Below are 25,578 nucleotides of genomic sequence, written 5' to 3' on the forward strand. Positions count from 1 at the left end.
AAGGATTCCACATAAAGGGAATCACCCACATGAGCTTTGGAACAGCACTTTTTATTCCCAGCACATAATTGCCACCAAATTACAATAATTGTACCAATTAAAGTAATCCTGAATGAAGAGAGCGTCATCTTAATGTTTCCGTACTTGGGATAAGAGTCTCTCTAATTAAGGCTGAATTGCCTGGCTACATATTCATTCAGAGTGTGTTAACTGAAGCGGGTGGGGAAAAAAAAAAAAAAAAAGTTTTCAAGTGTCCGAGAAGTGCCTGGCTCTCGTCACGTCTCTCAAAAGGGGGGGATTGTCTGGTGGATGAATGCGGGGCAGAGGGGATGAGAAGATGAAGGGGCGTGAAGTAAAGTTGGGCTTATCACGCTGTGACAAAAAAAAAAAAAAAAAGTACGCATTCAAAAAAGCGCATCAACACACAACAACACAATATTTACAAACCTAAACTCACAAAGATAAAAAATGGACTTTAAAATATACTGCAATTATGGCTGACAAGAATTTCTCTGCTCGTTTCTGCTTAAAGTGTGAATATACATGAATGTGTGTGTGTGTGTGTGTGTGTGTGTGTGTGTGTGTGTGTGAATATGCGTGTTTCTTGAACGCAGCCTGAATCTCAGGGCCTGATTAATTACACTGATTCTCAGAGGAGTTGTGGGTGACATATGTTCTTGCACTGGTGTGAGAGCTTAGTGTGCGTGTGTGTGTGTGTACTTCACATGCTTTTTGAATACGAGATTTAGGATACCTACCTGCATGTTCAATCACGACAGCTTGTTATGTTAAAGGAAAAAGTGTGTGTGTGTGTTCCTGTTTCAGTGACACGGTGCATTAATGAAATCACAGTTTGTTCATGTGTGTGAGCGGTTCTAGATAGTGTATAGCATGCAATATAGTTTGTATGTATGTGTGGCTGTTTGTAATGAACAGAGGATTCAGGTGCAGTGCCAGGAACACACTCCTGAATGCAGCGGGGGCATCCTGGCACAGACAGGGCACCAGATGTCAGAGCAGGGCAGGAACCTGCTCAGTGGACCAGTGACACTTTTTTTTTCTTCTTCTAGAGCTGAAAAAGGGATCTAGGCGTCCAGGAATAGACTCTCCGAGGGGCCCGCCCCCGTTCATCATGAGGACCAAATATGTTAACCCGATCATCCGAAACACAGAACCATTTCAATTTCTGAACAAATCAGACTGTCAAAAATGAATAGTAATAAATACAGATGCTAAGGCCCGCCGTATGCACAAACCTTGAAGGTGTGCCGAGAGATACAGGAGCCGCTCAATCAGGCCTCCGGATGCTGCATTATTCATTGACAGTTTGTGTGATTGGTTCAAAGAGCTTCATCTCTTACAGTCTAGTTCTCCACTAAGGATGAAATTTACAAACAGTGAGTTAACGAACACAGAAATAGTGAAAAAAATTATGAAAAATAATAGTTCTGTAAAATATTTTTGTTTTGAAGTTTTGTCTTTGTCTGGTCAATAGTAAACCCTCAAAATGTGTGTTAATTAAAAAAAACCAACACAAATCAGCAAAATGTCACATTAAAAAAACAACGCTGATTACTTCATAGATCTTCTGACATTTCGATTGGGTAACCGGATGCTGTACCAACACTACATACTACAACCCCTACTTGATTTAAAGGCCATCACGTTCAAAGAGGACAAAAGCTATTTAAAAGAAAACTCGCGATTGAATTAAGCAAACATCATTAACGCACCGACACTCTCACGGACGGACGGAAAAAAACACACAAACAGAGGAAGAACACCAATTTGAAATAAGGCGTGAAGGGGTCAAAACAGACAAAAATAAAGAGGAAAGTAGATTACCAAGAACATAGAAGAAGTCACGACAGCAGCTGTGCGTCCAAAACGAGAGCCCTTGAACCACCTCCAGGAGCTGCACTTCCTCTCTAACTTCAATTACTCTGCTAAAAGACTTCTACTGAATGGCTGAACGTAATGTAATGGCTCCAAAACAACATCGAGAAAATGAAAAATACTAAAGCCCATTAACAGCCGCTGGAAATAGCGGAGCTGCTTTGAAGCAATAACAATGAAGCAGGAGTGAGCTAGGTTAGCGGGAGCCATTAAGACTAATGGGAGCTAAAACAAGGAGCAACTGACTCCTGATGCTGAAGAGGAGGACATGATAAACCTGAAAATGATAGTCACAAGGCTGCGGGCTCCAAATTCAATTTGCTAGTATTCAAAGAACGTTGGAAACACAGATTTAGGGTTGTTAAGTTGACAGCAACAAATATACGGGCTGGTCCGACGAGCCTTCTTCTTCTCTCTGGTCTGAATCTGCATCACTCCTTTCCTCAAGAACTAGTGAGAGAGTCGTTTACAGCTGTGTGCTTTGTGAGTGCATGTGTAAGCTTGTTCATGTTTAGTCAATATCTCCTTCAGACAGTGCAATCTTTGTTCCCCCTCCCCCGTCTTACGGTTAATCATTGAAAAATAGCAAAGGTTATTAACCGATTACACATTCTCCATCAGATTAGGAAGGTTGTACCGGCCCACTCCGGCTACAGGAATTAGCTCTACTTATTTCTCTTCACGCTGTGTCCTAAAACGACACTTCCCTGCCCCTCATGGACGCTCGCTATAGCCAGGCAAGTTGCTAAAAACAGCTTTCAGCCGTTTTTGAAAGCGCACGTGTTTGTGAGAGATATGAGGGAAGGTGGGCGTGTGTTTCTATTTGTTTTGTTGTTTTTCTTCTCTCTTTTTTTTCTTCCAGAGGAGTTCAGGTACATGCCATAGAGAGTCGCTGTCACCTTCCCCACTGAGAGGCACTCTATGTTACTCGTGAAACATTTCCTGGGGGGACGGGGGGTTGGTAGTGTATGGGATCATTGACTTTCAATTTGAAGGCTTGAGAGGGCAGAGGGTTTTTAAAATGATGATACTGAGCCCGATCTTCAAAAGGACTTCAGGAAAGGATGAAACCAGGATTTCTTTTTTTTTTTAAAGAGTGAGATTTAAACTGCATACATTTTAAGTCCAAAGGAAGTTTTCTGATATGTCTCGGTTATCATTTTAAAAACATCTTTTGTTTTTTTTGGTGATACTCTGTATACTGTGGTCTACGTGCCTTGTAAAGAGGAGAGCAGAGGAAGCGCAGGCTGCCTTGTGACTGAGATACAGGGCGACAGTTGACCTATAAGGGGCTGACTCACCCCCACGTTCACTTCACCACTAATATATTCACTTAGTAACGCTCTGGGGATGTGCAGTTTCACTGTGCAAAGATAGGATGAGCGCAACATCCTGTGCACATGTATGGACACTAAAACACAAACAAAGTGCAGAAAGGAGGTCAGAGCCATGTTGGACTGGTGGCACAAATAATTCAAGCAAAAAGATGCTAATAGCTACAGGAAGTGGTGAACTGGTCAAATCATAGCATGTGATGCGTGCAAGTGTATTTACGTGTCATTCGTGTGAGTATTCAAACACACTGCGGAGAAGGAAAGCAAACACGCGGGCAGCTATCCGTTGGCAGGGAGACGGTCTTAAAAAGGGGCCTGAGGTTCTGCGAGGTTTGTCGAGTGCTCATCCATCGCCGAGAAGGTGAAAAAAAAAAAAAAGACAACAGCTCATCCAGAACAAAAAAAAAAAAAAGGGAGACCTGAAGAGCCTCTGATCAGAAGAAAGAGGAAGGAAAGAGCAGAGACAGAAAAAAAAAAAAAAAGATGCACAGACAGAGGCTTGAGTCTTATCAGCGGAAGATTAGTGCGGAAGATAAGGCCTCAAGGCGAGGCGTCGTGTTTAGCCTGTTTGAGGCTTCCTGTCATCATCATTAAGGCCGCTTCTCCGACGGCCTCTACGGAACAGAGCAGCCATTTGGAAGGACGAGCAGTGAGGAGGAAGATAAAAAAAAAAAAAAAGGGACAGGGCGCTGGTCAAAGACAAGATGATGGCTGCATTAAGTCTAATGAAGAGTGTAAGCACAGTCGTCTGCTGTGTTTAAGGCTCCTGAATGATGGAGAGACAGTGCACAATTTCATGGCAGTCCTACAGATTCATTGAATCCTCCTGGGTTATATCAAAGGTTGAACTACAACCGTTACTTAAACCTAATATATACCAAGTGTTACAGCCTTCTGACCCCCTTCCTCCCCTCACGCTGTACACATCTCACTTCACAGTAGATGTGTTGTATACATGCATGCTAATGCTTATTGTCCTTTGAAAACCAATAGAAAAAAACTAACATTTTTAATGAGGCAGTGGTTTGCCTTGGAGACGGGGGAAGGGAGGGTTGTCTGCTGCATCTCGCTGGCTGACTGGCTGACAGTAACCGTCTGTGACACTTTGCTGCCGCAGGAGTCGTAGGCACTAGTGTAGTGTGACAGAGTGCAACCTTTAAAGGCCAGCGACTGATGCACAACAGCGCCGAAACCCAGCGACTCAGCCCTATGCGGGCCTCCCCCTCATCTTTGTGATGTGCACGCCTTGAAGCGTCAGTGACCGCACAGACGCAGGGGCGCAAGATCAGTCGTATGAATTTACCACAGACAGATAGAAGAGTTTATCGTCACTACTCCCTAAAAGACATCTGAACGTATAGTGGGCCTGTTGTCGAGAGTCAAGGAAATGTGTCGTTTCATCAGAATGGAGAAGACAGAACTTTCCTTGTGCATTAAGTTGAATTAAAAAGTCTGTCAGTGGCCAATTACTGTGGCACTCACAGCCATTTGCAGAAGCGCTGGACGACTGTTGCCTACAGAAAACTAAATCCTCTACTGCCACCTGCTGGTCCAAGCTCTTAAATCAGGATTTTAATTACATAGATCATGAAGAAACATTATCTATCCATCCATCTATCTATCTATTAGGGGGTTATTTTCCAGGGCACAGAAACAATGGGTATCATTTAAAAGCCTTTACAGACTTTAGATCAGAATCCTTTTGTGTGTGTGTGTATGTGTGTGTGTGTGTGTGTGTGTGTGTGTGTGTGTGTGTGTGTGTGTGTGTGTGTGTGTGTGTGTGTACCTCTCATAGATGTTCTTGAGCGCCAGCTGGTCCGACACTCCTTCAGTCTCCTCCAAAAACAGGATGATCCACGATGTCCTGTACGGCCACTGTTCTGTCAGGTTGATCCATGACGCCAGTCGGTCCCAGTTGAAGGTGATCTGATTGGCCCGCAGCAGGCGACCTGTGCAGATGATGAGCGGATTCAGAAATCACTGGTCTCCCAATCTGCCATCCCACATCGACATCTCAGGGTGCTACTCCTCAGCATGTTGTTCAAGTTGTGGTGAGAGGAAAATGAAAATGGACTTATATCTGTGAAGTGTCTGGTTGTTTTCTCAATAAGTTTGACTGATATTATTTGAGAAAGGATGCTTTTATTGTGGTATGACGTTCTTTCACAGCCTGCAGGAATCCGAGACAGTGGATATGATTTTGCTATGAAGGTTTGTTGTCCTCACTTTTATTCAAGCTGGTCTACATGAAACACTGCCGTCTCATGTTGACTGTTTCTAAACTTCTGTTACCCTTAATTATGGTATTAAAACGCTGATGCATCAAAACTTGCAGAAGGCTTCAAATTAATCTAAATATCTGTTCAAACTGGATCATGTTAATTTTCCACTCAGTTTTTTTTATTTTTTTTATTCCCCATTCTTCATCATCAGTCATAAATCTAAATTAAATAAAGTCTATTTAATCCCCTTAGAATTCATTAAATTAGGCTCAACGGCTTTGATGTGGTGCAGTAAGAATTTCATAACGTGTTCTTTACCTGTGACAGAAACAATGTTGAGCAGCCTCCTCATGGTCTGTGGGCTGATGTCACTGAACCAGTCCTCTGTCACCAGCAGCTTGGTCAGGTCAAAAGACATCTGCCTGGTGATGCTCCTCTGCATATGCCGACGCCGGTATGTGTCCTTTACAGAGCACAAGACATGTGAAGATTCTGGCTTGGTAAGGTTAATACATCTCCAACATCCAACCTATTCATTTAATTGTTGCTCCAAACATGGAGTGCAATAGGGATTTTATTTCTGAATTGAGAAGCTCGTAAAGTAACACACAATCAGTTAACTATTCTTTGGTTAGCCTGACTTATGGGTACAGTTGGCCCTATTAACAGGATGTGCATAAAGAATGAGGGCATTTTCATCTTTAATTCCACACTGCAATGATACACATTTACCTTCATTCTTCCCATGACTATTTTTTCACGAGAAAGAAAAAAAACATCTTCCTGTGACTGCAAATTAAAAAAAAAAAAAAAATCAAAGAGCTGCTGTCCAAGGCTGAACAGGCATGACACACAGGCGAGCTATTGACACAGATCTACCGGGGAACATCTGTGATGATATCAGACAGCTGCCATGGTCATGAGCCAAGGCGAGGTTTTTGGTTGACTTTGAAGTCATAACGCGGGTCTCATGACCTCTTTCTCAGACGGGTAAAACATATGGCCACCACTCAGTCAGAACTGAAAGGGTCCATAGGACAGGCAGGCCCTGTGGTGCAGGCTTTTCAAAAAGTATCCACTCTGACTGTAGTTACACAGATAAATTAGTTCATTTAGATTAGATTTGCCTTCTTCTCCTGGTTCCTCTTACGGTTTTCATTTTAAAGACAAATGTATTTGCAGACTTTCTGGAAGTAAACAAAAGACATTCATTTCAATCCAATGAATGCAAATAAGATGGCAAATGAGATACTCCTTAAGTCACTTGAGAGGCCACATAATAATGGAGAGTCACTAATTCATCCCCCCCACCCTCATTTTAATCTTCACTTGTAGAGAGAGGGCCCTCTTGCCAAGAGCAAGCAAGTGGCGGAGGGCAAATAAAAGCTTTTGCCGCCCCGTAATGAAAAGAGCCAACGCTAATAACTGAGGGTACTAGATAAACCCTAGGTACAAACACATGTCAAACAAACAAACAAGAGAGGGAGGGAGGGAGGGGGAAGAGAAGAAGGGGTAGCAGAAAGGTGCCGTGGGGGGCTGCTGGTGAGGTATCAGCGACAGCAGCAGAGTCACTTAGCCTCCTGCCAGCAGACCTGGTGCCAGTGTTTTGTCACAGGGACCCACTGGTGCTAGGCCTTGTCATTAGGCTGTGGCAACGCAGCAGGAAGGATAAACAGTCATTACATCAATTACACCAGGAACCTTGGCCGCACACCGAGCACCTCTCTCTTTTCCGTCTCTGTGTGTCTCCTGCTGTCCTCTGGCCTCTACACTGCCTGCCAACACCACACTTCTGCAATGTATTATTATAGTTGCCTTTTTTTTTTTTAGCTGTTAAGGGTAGGAGCGTGATGTGAATTGTGTCTAATTAAATAGGCATGAACAATATACAGCATTCGACGATCTTGCATCGGCTTTGGAACATCTCATTTGGACATCTCTTTGTCTTGTATTTCTATTATTTTCTATTATTGTCTAATTATGTATCCATTCTTACATTTGTAACTCATATTGCAACCCTAACCATTTTATTTGTGTACGCGCCATTTTTCATATTTGTTTCCCAAAAAGACCTTGAGATGCAGCTGTTAAATGATTATGCAACACTGGCCCATGTAAATAAAGAGCTGTTACCCTGCGGTTTAAGGCGTTCTTGCTGCCAAACTTGGCAGGGTCTTGACCAATGTTGGTCTGAGACATCTTTTTGTCCATGTCCTCATGCCATCCTGGAGGAAGAAAAGACAGAGAAACGTGTTGCATGCATTTTCTTATTACATCAGAACCAGAGCTTGAGAAGCCGTCAATTCACACCTCAAAATGGCCCAAAAATGTGGCCAGTCCTTAAATACGTTATCCTTACCGTCATTCAGCTGTGTCTCTCCATTGGTGGGGGCAACCATGCAGAGCTTCTTGGTTGTACTGAGGCCTCTGCTGTTGAGGAACACAGGCAGGTGAACAATGTTCCTCATGTAGTCGTGTCCGTTGATGTTGGAGTCTCTCAGCACACTGTTGAGGTTTTGGTTGATCGCTTTGATAATGATATGAGGGTCACTTGCAAAGATGGAAATAAAAGGGCCTTTGGAGAAGAGTACCCTGACCTGAAAAAAGACAAGATCCATCATTTAATGCTTAAAAGAACATCTTTTTTTGTGGTAATATGTATCAGTGTGTTTCTCTTCTGTTTTCTTAAAATTGCATATGGGACTTTATATGCCTTTATTTAGAGAGAAGGCAGTGAGTAGATTTAGAAATCAGGAATAGAGAGAGCGGGGAATAGTTAACAAGAAAGTAGCCCTTAGTCAGATTTGAACCCGAGCCCTGTGGGAGGACTATAGCCTCCATACATAGAGTAATGCACTAACCACTAGGCTAGGGCTATTGATGGTATAATCCAATCAATAACCAGCATGACAGCTTGAGGCAACAGTCAGCTGTAGTAGTTAAACTTAATGGCCTCTGTGAGAGCGGACTGTGCAGCACATGTTGTTGGGGATTTCCACTCCGCTAACTAAGGGACATTGTCCAAGTGTCACAGGACATCAATTTGTGCTACATGCATACATGGTTTGTTAACCCCTGGCCAGAGCCCTCAGGCTCGTCCCACGGAATGATGAACCTCAGTCTCATAACAGCTGTCTGCACAAAAGCCCCATCACATGATGTCTGCATCAAATTCGGTGAGAAAAGTACCCAGACTGATGGATGGATGGGGGGGGGGAGCTGGGGGGGAATGATCACGTTTTGTGAAAACCTGCAAAAATGGATTTCAAGGTGCTGTTTGTGAATGTATTCAGACAGAAGATGGTATTACAGTGAGTGGGAGGTGCTACCAGGAATAAGAAAATCACATTAGCACACAGGAGGTTGCCATCTTCTCTGGGATTACTTCATCAAATAATAACATTTGGCTAAAGGAAATTCTATTACAGCAGCTGGGAGGAGGACTCGACTTGGAGGGGAGCAGAGGCAGCTGGAAACAGCAGAGTGGCTGCACAGTAATAGTGATGTGTGGGCTCTGAGGGCACAGGTGTAAGACCCATTTAAAGTAAAAGCTATATATGTCAGCTGTTCTACAGTACAACAGTCTCTGGGTCATAAATGTTTTGATTGACAGATTCCTTCCGGCGTAGTTTGTCAGTCGAGCTACATTTATCATTACTGCGACCACGTGCAGTTAACATGTGCGGACACACACCGTGTCAAGCATCTGCAGCACTTTGTCCTGCTCACAGGCGTCCAGCCCGTCAATGATGACGGCCATGCGTGTCTGGTTCTGGGTGAAGCCATCAATGGTTTTAGCCATTTTGGACATTAGCTCCACTTCATTCTTCAGCACCTGGTGTAAAACAGGAGGGGGAAAAAACTGTTAATCTAAAATGTTTATGTGGGAAATGTAATTGATTGGATTAGGTTAACTAATTAGGTTTATTAACTTTGACAGAGAAGGGACGCCTCCTTTCATCTGTGACACCCGGAGGTCAGAGGGTTACCATTTTAACAGATGTCATGGAAAATGTGTGCTAGTCTACCTTCATAAATCCTTCACTCTTGAGTTTATGCAAGTTATTGGCAGCACTGTGAAGACGTTTCCTCTGCGAGTTGAGAACAGAGTCGGCCACCTGCCACCACGTCCTACAGTTCAGCAGTAAGGCCAGCCCGACCACGCTGGCCATGGCTATCAGCACAGCGTTAACTGTCAAGTTCTCAGGGTCAACCTGGGAAAGAAAAGAAGTGCGATTCATTCTGAGGGTGTCAGCTGGCTTGGTGGTTAGAATACAATTCAAATAGTATAAAGAAAGAGTCCATGGTCAATCACTGTCACACACCTTGAAGATGGCCAACAGGGCCACACCAGTGATCAGGCATCCAAGTGTCAAGGCAAACAGCACGAAAGAGGGAACACAACACGTTTTCTTCCACTTCTTACCTGAGATATGAGAAGTAGGTTAATAAAAGAGGACAGTATGAAGCACTAAAATACAGCTTTACCTGGTTTCTATGGTTTCCCCGGACGTTTGGCGGTTGACGTGCATATAGGAGGCGTTTTTTTTTAAAAACAGGACACTATGTTTGAGGAGCGTTTGATGGATATGGTTCGTGATTATAACCATCTTTATGATATCCGTTTCCGGACCACACAAACGGTAGACAAACCAAGCTCTATTTGGCTGCCTGCCCCCTACAGGAGGCCTCCGGTAAGAAACGTATGTTACGTTTGGACTTTGTGAGTATAAGCAAAGACAACGCGAGTGACAATCAGAACGCGTACGTGTCCGTTTGGTACTAACGTTGAGCATATTTCGGGCCTAAAGTCGTTCTATTAAAAGACACGCGAAGCCCCAGACTAAGACGCTACCTTGGATCTCATCCTTTTTAAAAACCCTGAAGAGCCTGCTGGCCATGAAGCCAAACTCCCTCTCACAGGCGTCGGAGAGGGTGGCGACCATCTCGGCCATGGAGGTCTCCCCTCCAACACTGGACAGACGGTTGTAATCCGTGAACAAGAACCTGTGGGAAGTGAACAAAAAGAACGCCTTATTGTACTAAATAGAATGAAAAAAGTGCAGATGAGAAATCTTGTTATTTTAACAATGATGGTACTGGCCTCCTATTATATGTAGAACTCATAACAATTATCCTTAAATCATTGTTCCCTTTTCAAAAATCAAAAGGCCAAGTTAAAATGTCATGCTACACTTGACCTCTGTCTTGTGTGTGTCGTGATATTTGAACGTGAAGAATAACTGGTGTGCTGTCTCGTCCGTGTCTCTTTTGAAAATACATTTCAATCTTCCTGGTTAGCTAAAGGTTCAAACAAAACTCAAATGGTTGTCACCTGACAGGGAGTGCGCGGGTGGTCTGCTCTGGAAGCTCGGGGGGGTTGACGAACATCAGTTTGAGCAGCAGCTCCAGGTAACCCACCTGGCGAGCCAGACGGGTGCTGATGACCCACGCCCAGTTCCAGCTCTCCCTCTCTCGACGACTTCCAAAGTACACTAACACTGCAGTCAGCAGAGGAGGGGGGGGGGATTGTGTTAGTTCTGAAGTGTGGAGATGAGTGTGTGCAAAGAAACTCCATTCATTCCTTTGTTATACGTTTTGGAAAGGCAACCTTCCAACAAAAACCTTCAATGTTGTGGATAATATGAAAACTAATTTTAGTTGCTTTGTGTGTAAGCATTATCATTTAAAAGATTAAAATGAAGTTGCAGTTTTTTGTACTCACCAAAGAAGATGTAGAGCAGGGCAAGGAGGCTGAGTGAGACGGCGATCGCCAACCTGGGATCAACAGTGAAGCCCAGAACCACGGCCACGGAGCCGCAGAGGAGAAGGGTGAGGAAGACGACCAGCCAAGAGAACTGGAACAAGGGCTCTATCTGCTGGCCTGCAAACGTCTTCATCTCGTCTGATGGACCACAGGAAGGATTTTTTTTTTTAATTTTTAAATCACAAACAAGTAGGAGTGGAAGTTAAAACACACAAAGACAATACGCAGCACTAAATATGACATGTTTAGTGAAGCAGAAGAAGGGAAAAAGATCATTTGTGCAATTCTGTACTTTCCATCTTTGATTTATTTAACACTGATTGCTGACTCACCCTCCAGTTTCTTGAGGAGGAAAGACTTGCCGCTTCCCCACTGAGCATACAGTCCGACGCAGATCGGTGGCTGCATGGTGGGCTCGCTCAGGATGTCAGCGAGAGCACTGCTGTATAGGTCATAACCCAACATGTCTCCATCTGACTCAGAGGGGGAGAGGTGCTCTGAGACAAAGAAGAAGCAGAGAGAACATTTATGGTGAGAAAAACATTTTAAAATAAGAAAGAAGAAAAGAGGAGAGAAAACATTTTCTGATTTATGATCAATAAAGTTTAGAGTAGAGGGGAGAAATGTGTCATACTGGCTCCGAATATCTGCGTAAGGATGCTTTTCTGGTGGGTACAGTCGATGTTGTATGGTGTCTCCCCAGCTTTGTTCGGACGGTAAAGAAGGCGGCCATCTTTGGGGTTCCTCAGCAGCAGCTCCGCCAGCTTTCGGCTTCGTCCTCGGATGGCAATGTGAAGGGGCGTGTCTCCTTTCTAGAAGAGGCAAAAAAGAAGATGATATCTAATGTCAAAAAGAATTTGAGTACCTATGTTTAACAACAGAATTAAAAAAAAAAAGAAGATGGTGCAAGTGTGTTTTTAAAAAAAAATACCTTCTCAACTGCAGACACTTTGGCTCCTTTATCCAGCAGCAGTTCCACAATATCTATGTTCCTCATTTTGGTGGCTTTGATAAGTGGGGTCTCCCCATCCTTCAAAAAAAAATTTTTTTTTTATTGTTTTCAAGTACCTACCTGCATTTTTGTTTCTCAACAGAAACACAGCCTTTTTGTTGTTACTTTTTAATATACTTGAATGGAAATGATTTTAAAACATTACACTATTACATTTGACACCTTCACTCACACTGAGTGTGCCTTACCTTAGTGCAGCTCTCAGTGTCGGGGTTACACTGCAGGATATCTCTCACCATGGTGGCGTTGCCTTTCTCCACAGCCCAGTAGAGGGCAGTCTTTCCATCCTGATGTGGAAAGAAGAAGCGAGTTTATCTTGGAGGAAAATAAGTTTGGCAGATACACAAAAAAGCTTTTTAGACTGTGTGGATAGAAAATGGATAATGTTAAATATTATGCAAGGGATATCTAGGTGTGGTTTGTTTTATACAAAAATAATACTTGTGTACATTCGTAACCCATGGATTCAAGTTTACTTTCACAAGAAACAACACAGCCAATGCAACAATGTTGAGTAGCAGTGTGAGGTTTCACACAAGGCCTCCTGTCTGCCTTCCAAATCAAACAAGCAGCAGAGCTAGCAGGAGAGGAGGTCTTACCTGCCCTCTGACGTCAATGTCAGCGTATTTATTCAGCAAAGCTCGCACTATCTCCACGTGACCTCCTCTCACTGCTCCAATCAGCATCGTCTCCCCGCTCTGAAAGACAGACGGAAAGAAAAACACAAACAGACAAAAGCTGTGAATCGTCGCATCATTTTTTCATCCTCAACCACTCCTCTCCATATTCCAACAGGGAAGCTGAAAACGCTCGTGTAGGGTGTTCTCACCCTGTCTGGGATGTTGACATAGGTGCCGGCATCCAGCAGGTCCTGCACGATCTCCGTGTGTCCCTCCTTGGCGGCGATGGCGAGAGCCGTGTTGCCGTCTTTGTCGGTCATGTTGACGTTTGGGTTCCTCTTGAGCAGCTCCTTCACGACCTCTGTGAAGCCACCTTTCACTGCCACGATCAGAGCCGTCATTGAGTTCTGGAAGGACAGTAAGAAAAGAGGCAAAACTTAGGGTCCTTTAAATCTTAATATTTCAACATTGTGGCTGTTTCTCTTAACATGTCTGAGGTATAAGGCTTTTAATTTGGGTTAAATAAAGTTCATTGTCGACGTAAATGTAGTAAGCCAAATAACTCAAATATGTTTCCAGGAAGCAGAGTGCACTAATCACATGTCATTTATCTGCTCTTTAATAAACTCTATTTCCATTTGATTATTGATGTCACACTTCAAAGTACCACATTGTTCAGTTTGGGTCAGAAGGAGCACAGATGTGCAGCGTCATTGATGCAATCAATTATTTAAAACTGCAGTTTACTAATGGGCTTCTAGCGTGGTCGCATTAAATCTTCATTTAGTGAAAATGACACCAGCAAAAACAAACAGGCTGCTGTGTCTGTGCGGCACCAACAATGAACCCCAAGAAGAAGAAATGAAGACTCTCTGACTACCAGACTATAAAATCCCATATTAACACTTCCAATCATTACACAATGTCAGAGAAGTTAACTTCCAAAATGAATAGTCTAAACAGCTGAATTGTTTCCTTTTTTTTCTCAGCGCGGAGGTTCCTGGTTCGAACCCGCACTCGAACATTGAATGCGAGTGTAAGTTGGTTGTCTGTCTCTGGTCCAGGGTGTGCCCCGCCTCTCGCCCAATCACAGCTGGGATCGGCTCCAGCCCTCCACAACCCAGAACGGGGGAGAGCGGTATAGTGGAAGGTGAAATGGATATACAAATAATTATTTAGACTATTTTAGGCTCTGACAGTATTCTTAAAGGTTTAATTCTTTCTTATTTAAAATAAGTTTAGGATACCAAGGGAAAACAAACAGTGTGTCATCGGGGAAATAAAGTCCAAAAAGAAGCATAACAGATCTCTCCTGACAAAGTGAATGATCGTTTGCTGGATATCTACTCACTGCTCCTTCTTGGTCCACGTCAGCTCCATTAGCCAGAAGGTGCATCACACAGTCATAGTGGCCCCTCCTGGCGGCCCAAATCAAAGGAGTGGTGCCATACTGTGTACAAATGAGAGAATATGATACGGTGAAAAGATACAAGGACTCATAAAGCTTCGGCCTCTTACCACATCTTCTGCTTGATTTAAACGCCGGTAAGTGATGAACATCTGTCGGCATGTAGTTACCTTGTCGGAACAGTTGACCTTGGCTCCGTGCTGCAGCAGGAGATGGACAATCTCTGCGTGGCCTCGACCTGCTGCCCAGATGATGGGATAGACGCTGTACTGTTGAGGCAGAGGGAGAGGGGGGGGGGGGGAGTTACGATCAGAGATGGGTCTGTGGTCACACAAATGCTTCGAGCCCCATCACATAACTGAAACAGCACAAGAGAGGTAAAGAGAGGGCTGTGGTTGTGTTTGACGATATGTTCCATTCAGAACAAGTGATGCCACGGTTTATAGGAAGACTTAGGGGCGCACTCTCTCTGAGCACAACACAGAACAAGGCAGCAACTTAACTGACTTTGTTGCTTATTTCAAGTCCTTTTATTCAGAGGCTCTCCTTAATGGAACGGGACCGAGCTTGTGCTCCTGCATGAGTAACTTGTACCGTGCCAAAGCACACCTCTTCCAACCATACCCGAGCCAAGGAAGCGTTCTGTGCTTGAGCATGACCTTTAAAGATTTGTCTCAGGGTGCGGTCACACCGGCAAGCTCTCGTTTCGTTTGACCAGTGTGACCGCTCCGTTCCGTACTCAGGCACGGTACGCGTCCTTGGCTTTAGCCGTCGTGCTTGAGTACGGAATGCTACGGACAGCCGGTGTGACCGCGCCTTTAAAAAGACACAACATGAAGTACAGATAAAGAGAAAAAACTTCTCACACCACGTAAACAAACTGGACTTTGAGGGTGAAGTGTGCTTGGGCCAGTACAGATTACTTAGTGTGAGTGCGTCCACTTTCCTTACCTGACCAGTTATGTTGGGGTTCGCTCCTTTTTCCAAGAGCAGCTCGGCCACGTCTGTACGACCTTTGTAGGCTGCCCACATGACAGCAGTCCATCCTCCCTGAGCAGGATACACACACACAGAACACGGTGAAGTGAAAGACAGAGAATATTCCTAACAACACATGGCTTTTTAATAGCAACAGAAAAGAGGGGGGAAGTTTACATGTAGGAAATTTTGTTCAGTTTTTTTTTTTTTTTTTTTTTAAAGAACAAGCTGTTCGATTCGAAGCTTTATGAAAAAGTTAAAATCTAAGCAGACCTCGTGTTGGAGAATTTTCTATTTCTAACTTGGGTGACGCACTATCCAGTGAGTGCACAGTATCACGCAGAGCGGTTTTATTATAATCCCACTGTGATGACTGGCTGTGATCTGTCCTGCTGCAGCTTAGACACTCCCGCACGGCAGTGAGTCAGCTGACGTCCTGAACATTTCCCATAGAGTCACAGAGGCTTTAAGGATTTAAAATGAACCCGGTATCTCTCGTATTACATGAAAAAGCAGAAAAGAAAAAGAAAAGATTATGATCTTTGAATGCAAATATCAAGGTTTAGAACCTATATTTATTCATGGTTAGGGCTCGTTTGGATCATTGCTGAAACACCGAGCAGCTTCAGTCGGTGAAAAAAAAGAAAAAAAACTTCTCGTCTGCATGTTGCTTCTAGCCTGTTCATTACAAATAACACAGAAAAGCTGCGACAGCAAGTCTGAAGACGACACCAGCGGCCTCCTATAAGTCGGGATGCCCGGGCTGAATCGTATCAATGCACCATGCAGGAAGAACCAGAGCAGAGTAAATGGAATTACTAATAGAGAAGATTCATTGCACATAAAAGTAATTTCATTTCATGTCCATTTCAAGGCTCACAGATCATCCTGATCAACCAATCGAGCGCGACCATCTGAGAAATGTACATGTCATGTTTGAGCATATTTAAAGATGTGTCGCTGCGATGTGTGTAGCAATGAAATCTTTTTCTGATGATCAACTTTTAAAGCACGTTTCCTGCACCAAGGCTTCACGACTTCACTTTCCTAAAATAAATCCAAGACATTTTTTTAATATTAGAAAAATGGAATAAAGAGTAAATAAGGAGGAGGATTACATTCAGGATTTTATGTTTTTTCTTCTTTTCTAATTTTTGCGCTGGGAAAACCAGCTAGATTTTCTGGAGGCCGTGATATCGTTAGAATCGCACAGTCTTACACTGTTTGGACTATATGTGACGTTTCACAAATAAGTTGTCCAGACGCTAAACGCAGAAAACTCTCTATGCTCTCACCATGTCTCGGTGCTCCAGGTTAGCATTGTTCTCCAGCAGTTCTCTGACCACCTCGATGTGGCCCTCCTTCGCCGCCGAGATCAACGCCGTCCAGCAGTCCTGCACACACAGACAACCAATCACCTTGAGGACGCCCATGTCACTCCCAATCCAGTCTGTCCGCGCTCCTCGCCGTTCGCCCCGAGTATGCTCTGAGAACTTCACCTACCAGCTGGTCATACCAGGTGCTCATGGGAACGGGGTGTCGCATGGACAGGATAGGAGTGTCGGCGCGTCGAATGTGAGAGACGAGGCTGACCGCAGCGTGTAATGCCTCTCCTTGCTTCTGATTCTGGGCAGAGGTTTGAGTGTGGCGCGTGTAATAATGGGTTTGCATGTACGAGAGATGTTAATGAGAGGTGTAGTGAGTGGGAGTGCGTGTGTCCGAGGGGGAGGGTGAATTGATGGGTGTGTGTGTGTGTGTGTGTGTGTGTGTGAAGGGGGGGTGGGGGGGGACAGGATTCTCGAGGCACCAGGGTGTTGGCTGACGACTGGATCCCGTCATTTTCGTCAAAGGAGTGAAAGGTAAAAGCGTGTAATAAGTTGTCATTATAGCTCGTGATTGCTCATAATAGCTGAGGACGAGTCAGGAGGGAGGTGAGATCAGCAGGTTTGGAGCATAGCGGGCAATATTTGAGCTTCGTCGTCAATGTAAAGCGGTGAAACAACCACCGCACTTCTTTTCACACCTGTGATGCGCTCTATAGCACCACGTGTATTTGTGTGAGTTGGTGTGTTTGTACTCGGCAGTTAGAGCATGTTCTGTGTGTGTGTGTATGTGTGTGTGCATGCTTACAACATCATCCAAGTTAACATTGGATCCTCTCCTAATGAGCTCTTGTACTATCTCCAGATTGCCCTGCTCTGACGCCACCATCAGAGGAGTCTGCCCGTTCTGAAACAAACAAAAAACAAGAGAAAGGTTGAGAAACTGTGATACAGACTTTAAACTCATCATCAAGCCAATTAATTTCACAGTTTTGTTTGTTTCAACACTCTGAGAATTCCCTGGGAGAAAAAGGGGGCAGGCAGTGATACTATTTGATGAATTGACTGGAACTGTATTCAGCAGAGCAAACTGATTATCCATTCTTTTATTCATCATGGCCCAACATATACAGAAACTTTTATTTTGGTGGGGGTTTTTTTTAATAGGTCCTATATTGTAAAAGGTGGGCAAGAACAATGCTATTAATGGAAACAGAGAAATGTATTCTTCACAGAACAAACTGAGTTAAGATCTTTCCACATTTTATGTGTAGAAGGGAAATATCATTAAAAAGGCAAAGACAGAAATAATTGACAAAATCTCAACAGAAATTATGAAGCACATTCGTCGTGAGTTATTCAGAGGTTGGATTTTTGCAATTTTCTAACGCAAAGGACAGAAAATATCAAGATTCAAGTCCTTTTTGTTGCAGCAGATGTTAATCCTCTTAGTTGGACTGTGCTGGGGACTATTTTCAGACGAGGATTCGGTTCACTTGGGGAGTATTTTTAAAGCAGCACTCTCGATGTCACAACAAAGTCCCCCCCCCCCCCCCCCCCAGTGTAACAGTGTGTGGCTCATTCAAGTGTGTCAGGAAAAACATGGACGCCAGTGGAGGAGGTCAGACTGACATGAAGCAGGACCAGTTCATTGTTGGTTTTGGGTTTTTTTCATTTTATTCCTTAAATTGTGCGACAACAATTTAAAGTTGAACTCTACTGCTATACCTAACAGTACATTAGACGGGTTGAGCATACAGTCGTATACTAGTAGTATGCGTTGGGTTAATTTATGGGTGTAAACTGCCCCACCCTCCCTTATAAGTTTTCATGTTTTATCTGTTTCCATAATTAAATCAAAGCAGCTTTGATTTGCCAGTTCTGTTATTAACATGTCTGTTCTGTGATAGGCTGACAAAAAAAGACAGATCTCAACGTACTGACTGACACACAGTATCAAGCACTTTGCCTTTCTCTGACAAAATGCTTCAAAAGAACATTGAGTATAGTAGTATTGTTTAAATAAGGCTTCGAAAACTAATTCGACAGTCCCTTTTCCCACAGGACAGCTGAAAAATGTGTCCGGAGCGCCTCATGACTTCACTTACATCACTCCTGCTATCCACATCTCGGAACTTGTCCAAATGGGCTTTGATGGCAGCCAGGTTCTCCTCCTCCACGTAGCCGAACAGACTCTGGACGGCCAGGGAGGTCATCTTCAGCGAGGTGCTGGTGTCCATGGCTGACTGCTATCCCCCTGTGCACCTCTGGAAGAAGAACAGAAAGAGATGAGAAGTCACAGAAATCTGTCTGGCCCCCGTGAAGCTAAACGTGCAACATATGACTGAACGAGAGGCAGAGTCTCCAAATTGAAAGCCAAGGAAGAGGGTGTGGTGTCTCTTTGAAGCGATGCTGTAGAATAAAAAATAAAAAAAAACAACTCGCATGCAAAAACTCACCCATGGGAATAATTAAAAGAGAGTGCATCTTACAGCCAGCTATAAAAACCAGGATATATAATCAGAAAAGAGGACGTCATGTGTTTAAAAAAAATGTCTTTAACCAGACTTACTGGTATTTCAAATACAAAAACAAGAAACAAACAACAACAAAAAAACAGGAATATGGTCATTAAACCGAGCAGTTTGCAGTGTGTATGTGTGTGTGTGTATGTGCGTGTGTGCATAGAGGTTCATTAAGCTGTATTTGTCCGTCTTTACCGTCAAATTAAATTTCCTCAACCTTTTGGGACATTGTGTGCATTTGTCCTTTAAAGATGTCAAAGTTTGGTTAAAGAGAATTCACTGCAAACGCTCAATACACAAAAAGAGCTACCAGGAGGGGTCGGTTCGATTTACATCGTCCTGTGTACTCATGCTGAAAACACGAGCGGAGATGTGTGTGTGTGTGTGTGTGTGTGTGTGTATGTGTGCTCGCTTTAATGAAGGCAGACGAATCCCAGCGCTGCGCTAACAAAGTTCAAGAAGTCATCGAAAACCACCGAAGACAAAACAACAGCGGTTCAACTTTGCTCCTTTGATTTAATGACGACTTGGACAAACGGTGAACTGCCCCGTCTGATCCAATTATATTAAGGACAACCGTACTTCTCCCCTCCCCCACTGACTGAAACTGGACTTTGTGGAACTTGTTCTAAACAGGGGAAGAAGAGCTGTTCACTAAAGTGCCTGAAAGAAAAAAACAGGTGCATGAAAGTGGATTATTTAATGAAATCGCTTTGCATTGATGGGAAACGAGCAGTAGGAAGCAGAAAGCCAATCGCATCAGACAAATCAATTGAGACGCCAGTGGAGGAAATTATCTATAATGAGGCTCCACCATTCTGGAGAGTTATGTTAGACATAGACTCAGAGCAGAGTTTACAAGCAGTATTCATGGGTGTCATTCAACAGCAGTGACAGGATCTCCTCAAAAATCATGTCAAATATCTGAGCCTTCTAAGAAATCCATGACAAAAGAAACTCCCCCCCTAAAGATATGGTTGTGCAAGCTGTAGTAGAGACTCAGCCAATCGATAAAAAACTCATTAAAGATTCATCAAAGTTGTGCTCTTCCATCATGGTCGGACTCGCTTCCTGCCAGAGCAGCTCTGAATTAATCAGCTGCATTCATTGCTTCTAAGCTGCCCTGGCAATAACTTTCACATAAAGGTTAGCAAACACACAGCTCAATATTTCAACATAATCTGTGAGACAAGCAGCTCACGCTCACGTCACTAAAAAAGATTACATGTCACATGGATGTTGGCCCTGTCAACACAAAAAGGGGCCCCAAAGCAGTCGGATTCAGAGTGAGATCCATGAAAAAAAGTTATTTTCTTGGATTTTCTGAAAGTCGGACCTTGCTTTTTTTTCCAGGTACAGATCACCTGCCAGCGGTTGTTCCTTATCGGGCAGCGTCCCACATTAATGAGAAAAATCCTTTGTTTACAGAGGCTGGGGAAAGAGCCTGTTGACACACCCTCCACGGCTCCCTGTCTCTGAGCACAATGGGTGGACGATAAGACAACACAAGAGCCAATCCGTATACATTTCACTCTCTCTGGCAATGATCAGATGGGAGCCCAACACCCATCCTTTTTTTTTTTTTTTAAAACACCCTTTAAAATTGTTTTAAAAAACAATAGATGGAAACAGCAAAACACAAAGATTAAAGCTGCTAAAAGACTAGCATGTGGTTGTGAAAAAAAAGCTGTAAAAGTAAACAAAGGGAAGCCTTACCTTTGTGCAGGGTGACGCTTTTATTTCTTTAGATATTCAACACTAATCTTTATCCCCCCTCTCACTCGCACATAGTATCAACAAGCACTGTCGGATTCGAGCTCAGCATCCCCCCCTTTTACTCCAGACTGAATATTAGATGAGGGGGGCTGGTCTACGCCCATCTCTTCCAAGCACAATGGACACACACGCGAGCACATTTTCATTCATTACATGGCACTGCCTCGGCACCAACTACAGACAAAAAGGAAGAGATGACAAAGATGTTGGCCATACTCCTGAATAATGCAATAAAGAATAATCTAGTAGATATTAATGGGACTGTCACAGATTATTGAACATGATAGTTAGAATTTCTCACTAATAAGGGTAAATCATTCATTTAGCTAAAGGGCTCTTGTGGTTGTTTTCATTTTTAATACAGTCACGCAGGTGTTACTATTTTCCAAAAATAGTGTTTGTTCAATCATTTAACTGACAATTACATGAATTGTTCCCCACCATGTAATAACACACTGATCAATATATTGTGAACAAGTTTACAGTGCCTTAAACTTACATTTCACAACATTTTGCCAGACAGATATTTTGTTGTTTTACTTTAATGTACAGCACTTTGGTCAGCTGTGTTTTGTTTTGTTTTTAAAGTGCTTAATCGAATACATTTGGATTGGACTGAAGATAGGAAAGCACATGAGAGAACTAGGAAAACACATTAGCAAAGTGGACAGGATAAGTATTCATTACATTACTGGAAGGATGTAAAGTCACACATTCAGGGGAAATGAAAATCTCAAATATTACTTGCCAACATCAACTTTCAAGTCAGTGCATGACTGTTGTTTATGTAGAAACACACATTTATCGTCATGAAATTTAAATCCTTGTCAGCTGTGTTGTGTTGTGAACACACAGACAGAGACATGAACACAGGAGCTAAGCAGCACTGATAGGATCTCCACATTTGATCTGTCAGCTTCTTAAGGCCTGTCATGTGGGTGTGAATCTGCTGAGGATTCATTTCAGTGACACATAGCCGACTGGTTAGGAGACAGGTTAACTTACAGTCAAGTGACTGCCTGGAAAACTCTAAAAATGTAACCCAGGAAGTCGTACATTTCTATTAGTCTCTGTTTTTAAATTTAAAGGAACAGAGTCCTGGTCACAGCAGCCGCTGTTCTGACAAACACGACACAACTTTAACAAAGTACTAATGCTAAACATATTAAGAACATGACAAGCCTATTTCTTCAACCTGAATACGTCGAAAAAGCAAAAACAACAGACTCGCCTCTCAGACTGCGTTGTTAAAAAAAAAAAAGTAAACATCTGGATGACACACACACACACTCATATCACATGTCTTATCTCGTTCTTAACTAAGATAAAAGTAATGCAGTAATAAATGCTGCTGGTATTTTCCTTTATTATGATTTCTAGTCGTTTGTAGCATCAGACTGACTTCCTTTGTTTTGTTCTATCTCCAAGGAAACAACTGCAAAACACTCACGAGGGGGAACAACCGAAGGCTAATGTTAGCTCAGAGTAGCTAGCTCGCTCGCGCTCCAACAGGTCAGGATTCTTTAATAATATCTAAAAAAAAAAAGTCATTAAAAAGTATTGCAATGCCCAAAAAACCCTCTTACCTAGGTTGGGGGGTGCTTTGGCTGCCTGTGTGTTGATAACAGTGAACAGTGAAAATGGTCAAACACCTTTCACGTCATACCTTGCTACAACTTCAATGTTTTTTTTTTCTACAGTACAGCCAGCAGTAGCAACAACCTCAACAGCAGCAGCAGCAGTTGTAGCTCCTCCTCCTCCCTCCTACCACTGCTGCTTCTGCTGGTCAGGACCATACGTCAGGACTCAAGGCCCCGCCCCTAGGATCATATGTATACCATAATGACGCCATGTCACGTTTTTGCATATAGTTTCTGCTCAGTTTATCTACTCATTTTGCCTTCTACCATATTGCTTTAACGGGGACATATTATGACAAATCCACTTTTACAGTGTTTTTGAACATTTATTTGAGTAAACTAAGTGTCTATCGACCCACAAAATTTGAAATAAACCCATCCAGTCCTTTGTTAGTGGTCTGCATTGTCTTACAGCCACACCCGTCGCTGTCGGCAGGCCATAGGTGCCCCCCCCCCCCGCATAAATGCTTGTGCCCACCCACTATTTTTTTTTTAAACTTAATATTATATTATCATAGATGCAATGTCAACATGAATGCTGCTACTGTCAAATTGAAACAACAACAACAACAAATAAACAAACTGTAAGGTGAGATTCCCAAAGATTCCAGCTCAAAAGGTTTTGAATAGTAGGCTAAACAGACATAGCTTAGAGTCTTCTTTAAACTATGTACAGTATGCAATAAATACAATTTCTTAAATTTCTTGCAGTATGCGGAAGAGGATCTTCTTCATAAATTGATTGAATTTATGACTGAGCAAACAAAAGAAATGTTCTTCAGAAATATGGCTCAAAACATTTAGGTAAGAAAATGTGTACGAGGTCAGTTGTCACTGCGAGCTTCATTAGTCCTTTTAAAAAAGTCCTGGGACCAGATTGTCATGTGTTCGACTTCAGGAAAAAGGAAGAACTCTGTTTTAGTTCTCAGCTCCTGTGTGAACTACTAGAGACTGGGTGTGTGGAAAGGAGAGATGACTGTCGTATGGCTTGTCACTCTTCCTCTCTGAAGCATTATTCCAGTGTCGCTCTGTGAAACAACAAAAAACTACATATTCATAATCAATCAGAAATAAACAATATATACTCAGAAGAAATGCTTATAATACCAATTCTCATGTGACTTAATATAGCAAAGTCAGACAATCGAAACAACACATGGAGAGAGAAATGAAAGAGATAATACTGACCTGTATGAAATCCCATTCAGAGTCAGGGTTTTTTTTCAGTAGTATGGAGACATGTTGACTGCAGGAGACTTCTTCTGGACAATAACATCTGTCTTCCTGGAAAACCTTTGAACCAAATCAACAAGACATGTTAGTTGAGATACAACAGCCAAAGTGGTCTAACTACACTTTGAGAGGACAAGAATGACACTTGTTGAGCATTTGTAAAACTCCAACAGCAATCTGGCAAAACATAGTTATATAGATAGATATTTGTTTACATTATCCTGTGCCACAGTTAGTAATGTATTCGGATATTAACTAAATACGGAATGGATCTCACTGTAATGGAGTAAAAGTCGCGTTTCTTCTTGACTTTTCTCAAGTAAAAGTATTAAGTATGTTGCATTAAAACTACTCTCACAAGTACAATTTATCCAAAAAGTTACTTAATTAAATGTAATGAAATTTCAACTCTCTATTTTTGCTGTGCATGCTAAGAGGTGAACCCACCGTTCTAGTTACCTTTCTACAAAAGACAAATTTGAAAGACAGTGTTGCTGACAATTATCAGTATGGAAAAGAAAAATTTAAAACATGTTTGCCAATATTTATTTATTTTCCTGGACAAAAAAATAAGACATTTTCAATCACCAGCTCTAGTGTTTAAAAATAATTTCTCTTTATTTAGCCACATAAATCAGAATTTTTAATGTACTGTTATACAAATCTTTCAATAAAGTTCCTTCTGACAACAAAAATAACCATTATGTTAAACAGGCGCACACGCACACACACGGACACATGCACACACACAAACACCCGCGCAGGCACGCATGCTCACATACACACAAAAACAAAATGCGCCATCCTTGATTTGGCACTTTGGACATATGGAGCAGTTTGCATTGATCTGCTGGTTTGGGTGGCCATGCATCGCAAGAATCGCTTTGTTTTTTTTTAAATGACATCCCCTTTCCCTTAAATGGTCCACACTCGCCTTCACAGGGCCCGAGCTACACACATAGTTGACATGAGACCAAGACCACATCGACATGTACGAACACATGGTACTCACGCACAGTTATGGCAGGAATATGAAAGTGTTAGAAAAAGGAAACGAAAGAGGTCCATACTTCAAAGCTCACCTCTGCTGCTTTGTTATTTCATATGACACAAATGCTCTAAATCAATGTTACATTACTGACAAGATTAAAAAAAAGAAAATAAATACACACAAAGTGTTCCTGGTAAGTTGGTCTATTGATGCTGTTTGATGCTTTAAGAAATACTTAAAAAATAGTTTGTTTAAACTACATTGTGGCGCCCTTTAGGTTGCCTCATCTTCACCAATGATACACATCTTCTAAAAGATGTCTAACAAATGGTATAGCCTACAGTTTCCCATGGGTGAGAGTTGAACTGTTGCATGTTGTAGAGAGGAGAATGGAGGATTTGAAAGGCTTAAGGCGAGTCATGGACCAACACAGCATGAGGAACCAGTCTCTTAAACCCAACAGTAAATGCAACCTGAAACATCTCTATTCTAACATAAGCTCACACAATATGAAGAAACGACAGTGTGTCACAACAGTCTCTCTGTGTCTTTGAATTTTGTACAAAAACAATAAGCTCATGTAATGTACATTTAATTACTTTCAAATTCCCCTACCAACACACTCCAATTGAACACACATAATTTGCAGCCTGATCACACAAGGTGCTTTAATGCACTGTGAATTTAATTGGAAACTTCAACAATTACTTGATTTGTAATTTTTTTATGGATAAACCTTTCAGCAAATAAGCTTTTGGTAAATGTGGTTATCTGCTTAGAAATCTGTGAATTTCAGACAAATAACTAAACTATAGGATTTGTACATATTAACAATCCACACCTTCCCAAAGTGA

General features: G+C 42.5%; 1 protein-coding gene across 4 annotated transcripts in view; it reads right to left on the minus strand.

Moving 5' to 3' along the window:
- Positions 1-22,649, minus strand: part of kidins220a (kinase D-interacting substrate 220a) — a 41,684-nt gene extending 19,035 nt beyond the window's left edge. For 2 of the 4 annotated variants that reach the window (XM_079369336.1, XM_079369334.1), the window contains exons 1-23: positions 22,447-22,649; positions 18,668-18,826; positions 17,368-17,466; positions 16,533-16,631; positions 15,211-15,309; positions 14,430-14,528; positions 14,203-14,301; positions 13,061-13,258; positions 12,831-12,929; positions 12,420-12,518; positions 12,151-12,249; positions 11,854-12,031; positions 11,552-11,716; positions 11,178-11,357; positions 10,788-10,953; positions 10,308-10,459; positions 9,778-9,878; positions 9,481-9,666; positions 9,147-9,287; positions 7,812-8,049; positions 7,586-7,677; positions 5,771-5,915; positions 5,017-5,179 (exon numbers count right to left, since the gene is read on the minus strand). In XM_079369336.1, coding sequence (XP_079225462.1) covers positions 5,017-5,179; positions 5,771-5,915; positions 7,586-7,677; positions 7,812-8,049; positions 9,147-9,287; positions 9,481-9,666; positions 9,778-9,878; positions 10,308-10,459; positions 10,788-10,953; positions 11,178-11,357; positions 11,552-11,716; positions 11,854-12,031; positions 12,151-12,249; positions 12,420-12,518; positions 12,831-12,929; positions 13,061-13,258; positions 14,203-14,301; positions 14,430-14,528; positions 15,211-15,309; positions 16,533-16,631; positions 17,368-17,466; positions 18,668-18,799 — 3,029 coding nt within the window. In that variant the 5' untranslated portion in view covers positions 18,800-18,826; positions 22,447-22,649. Of the gene's footprint in view, positions 1-5,016; positions 5,180-5,770; positions 5,916-7,585; positions 7,678-7,811; positions 8,050-9,146; positions 9,288-9,480; positions 9,667-9,777; positions 9,879-10,307; positions 10,460-10,787; positions 10,954-11,177; positions 11,358-11,551; positions 11,717-11,853; positions 12,032-12,150; positions 12,250-12,419; positions 12,519-12,830; positions 12,930-13,060; positions 13,259-14,202; positions 14,302-14,429; positions 14,529-15,210; positions 15,310-16,532; positions 16,632-17,367; positions 17,467-18,667; positions 18,827-22,438 lie in introns of all 4 variants that reach the window. The other 2 variants (XM_079369335.1, XM_079369337.1) reach the window with 2 other exon arrangements.
- Between the last annotated feature and the right edge of the window lie 2,929 nt (positions 22,650-25,578).

This window comes from Symphodus melops, assembly GCF_947650265.1.
Source record: "Symphodus melops genome assembly, chromosome: 19".
Taxonomy (NCBI): Eukaryota; Metazoa; Chordata; class Actinopteri; order Labriformes; family Labridae; genus Symphodus; species Symphodus melops.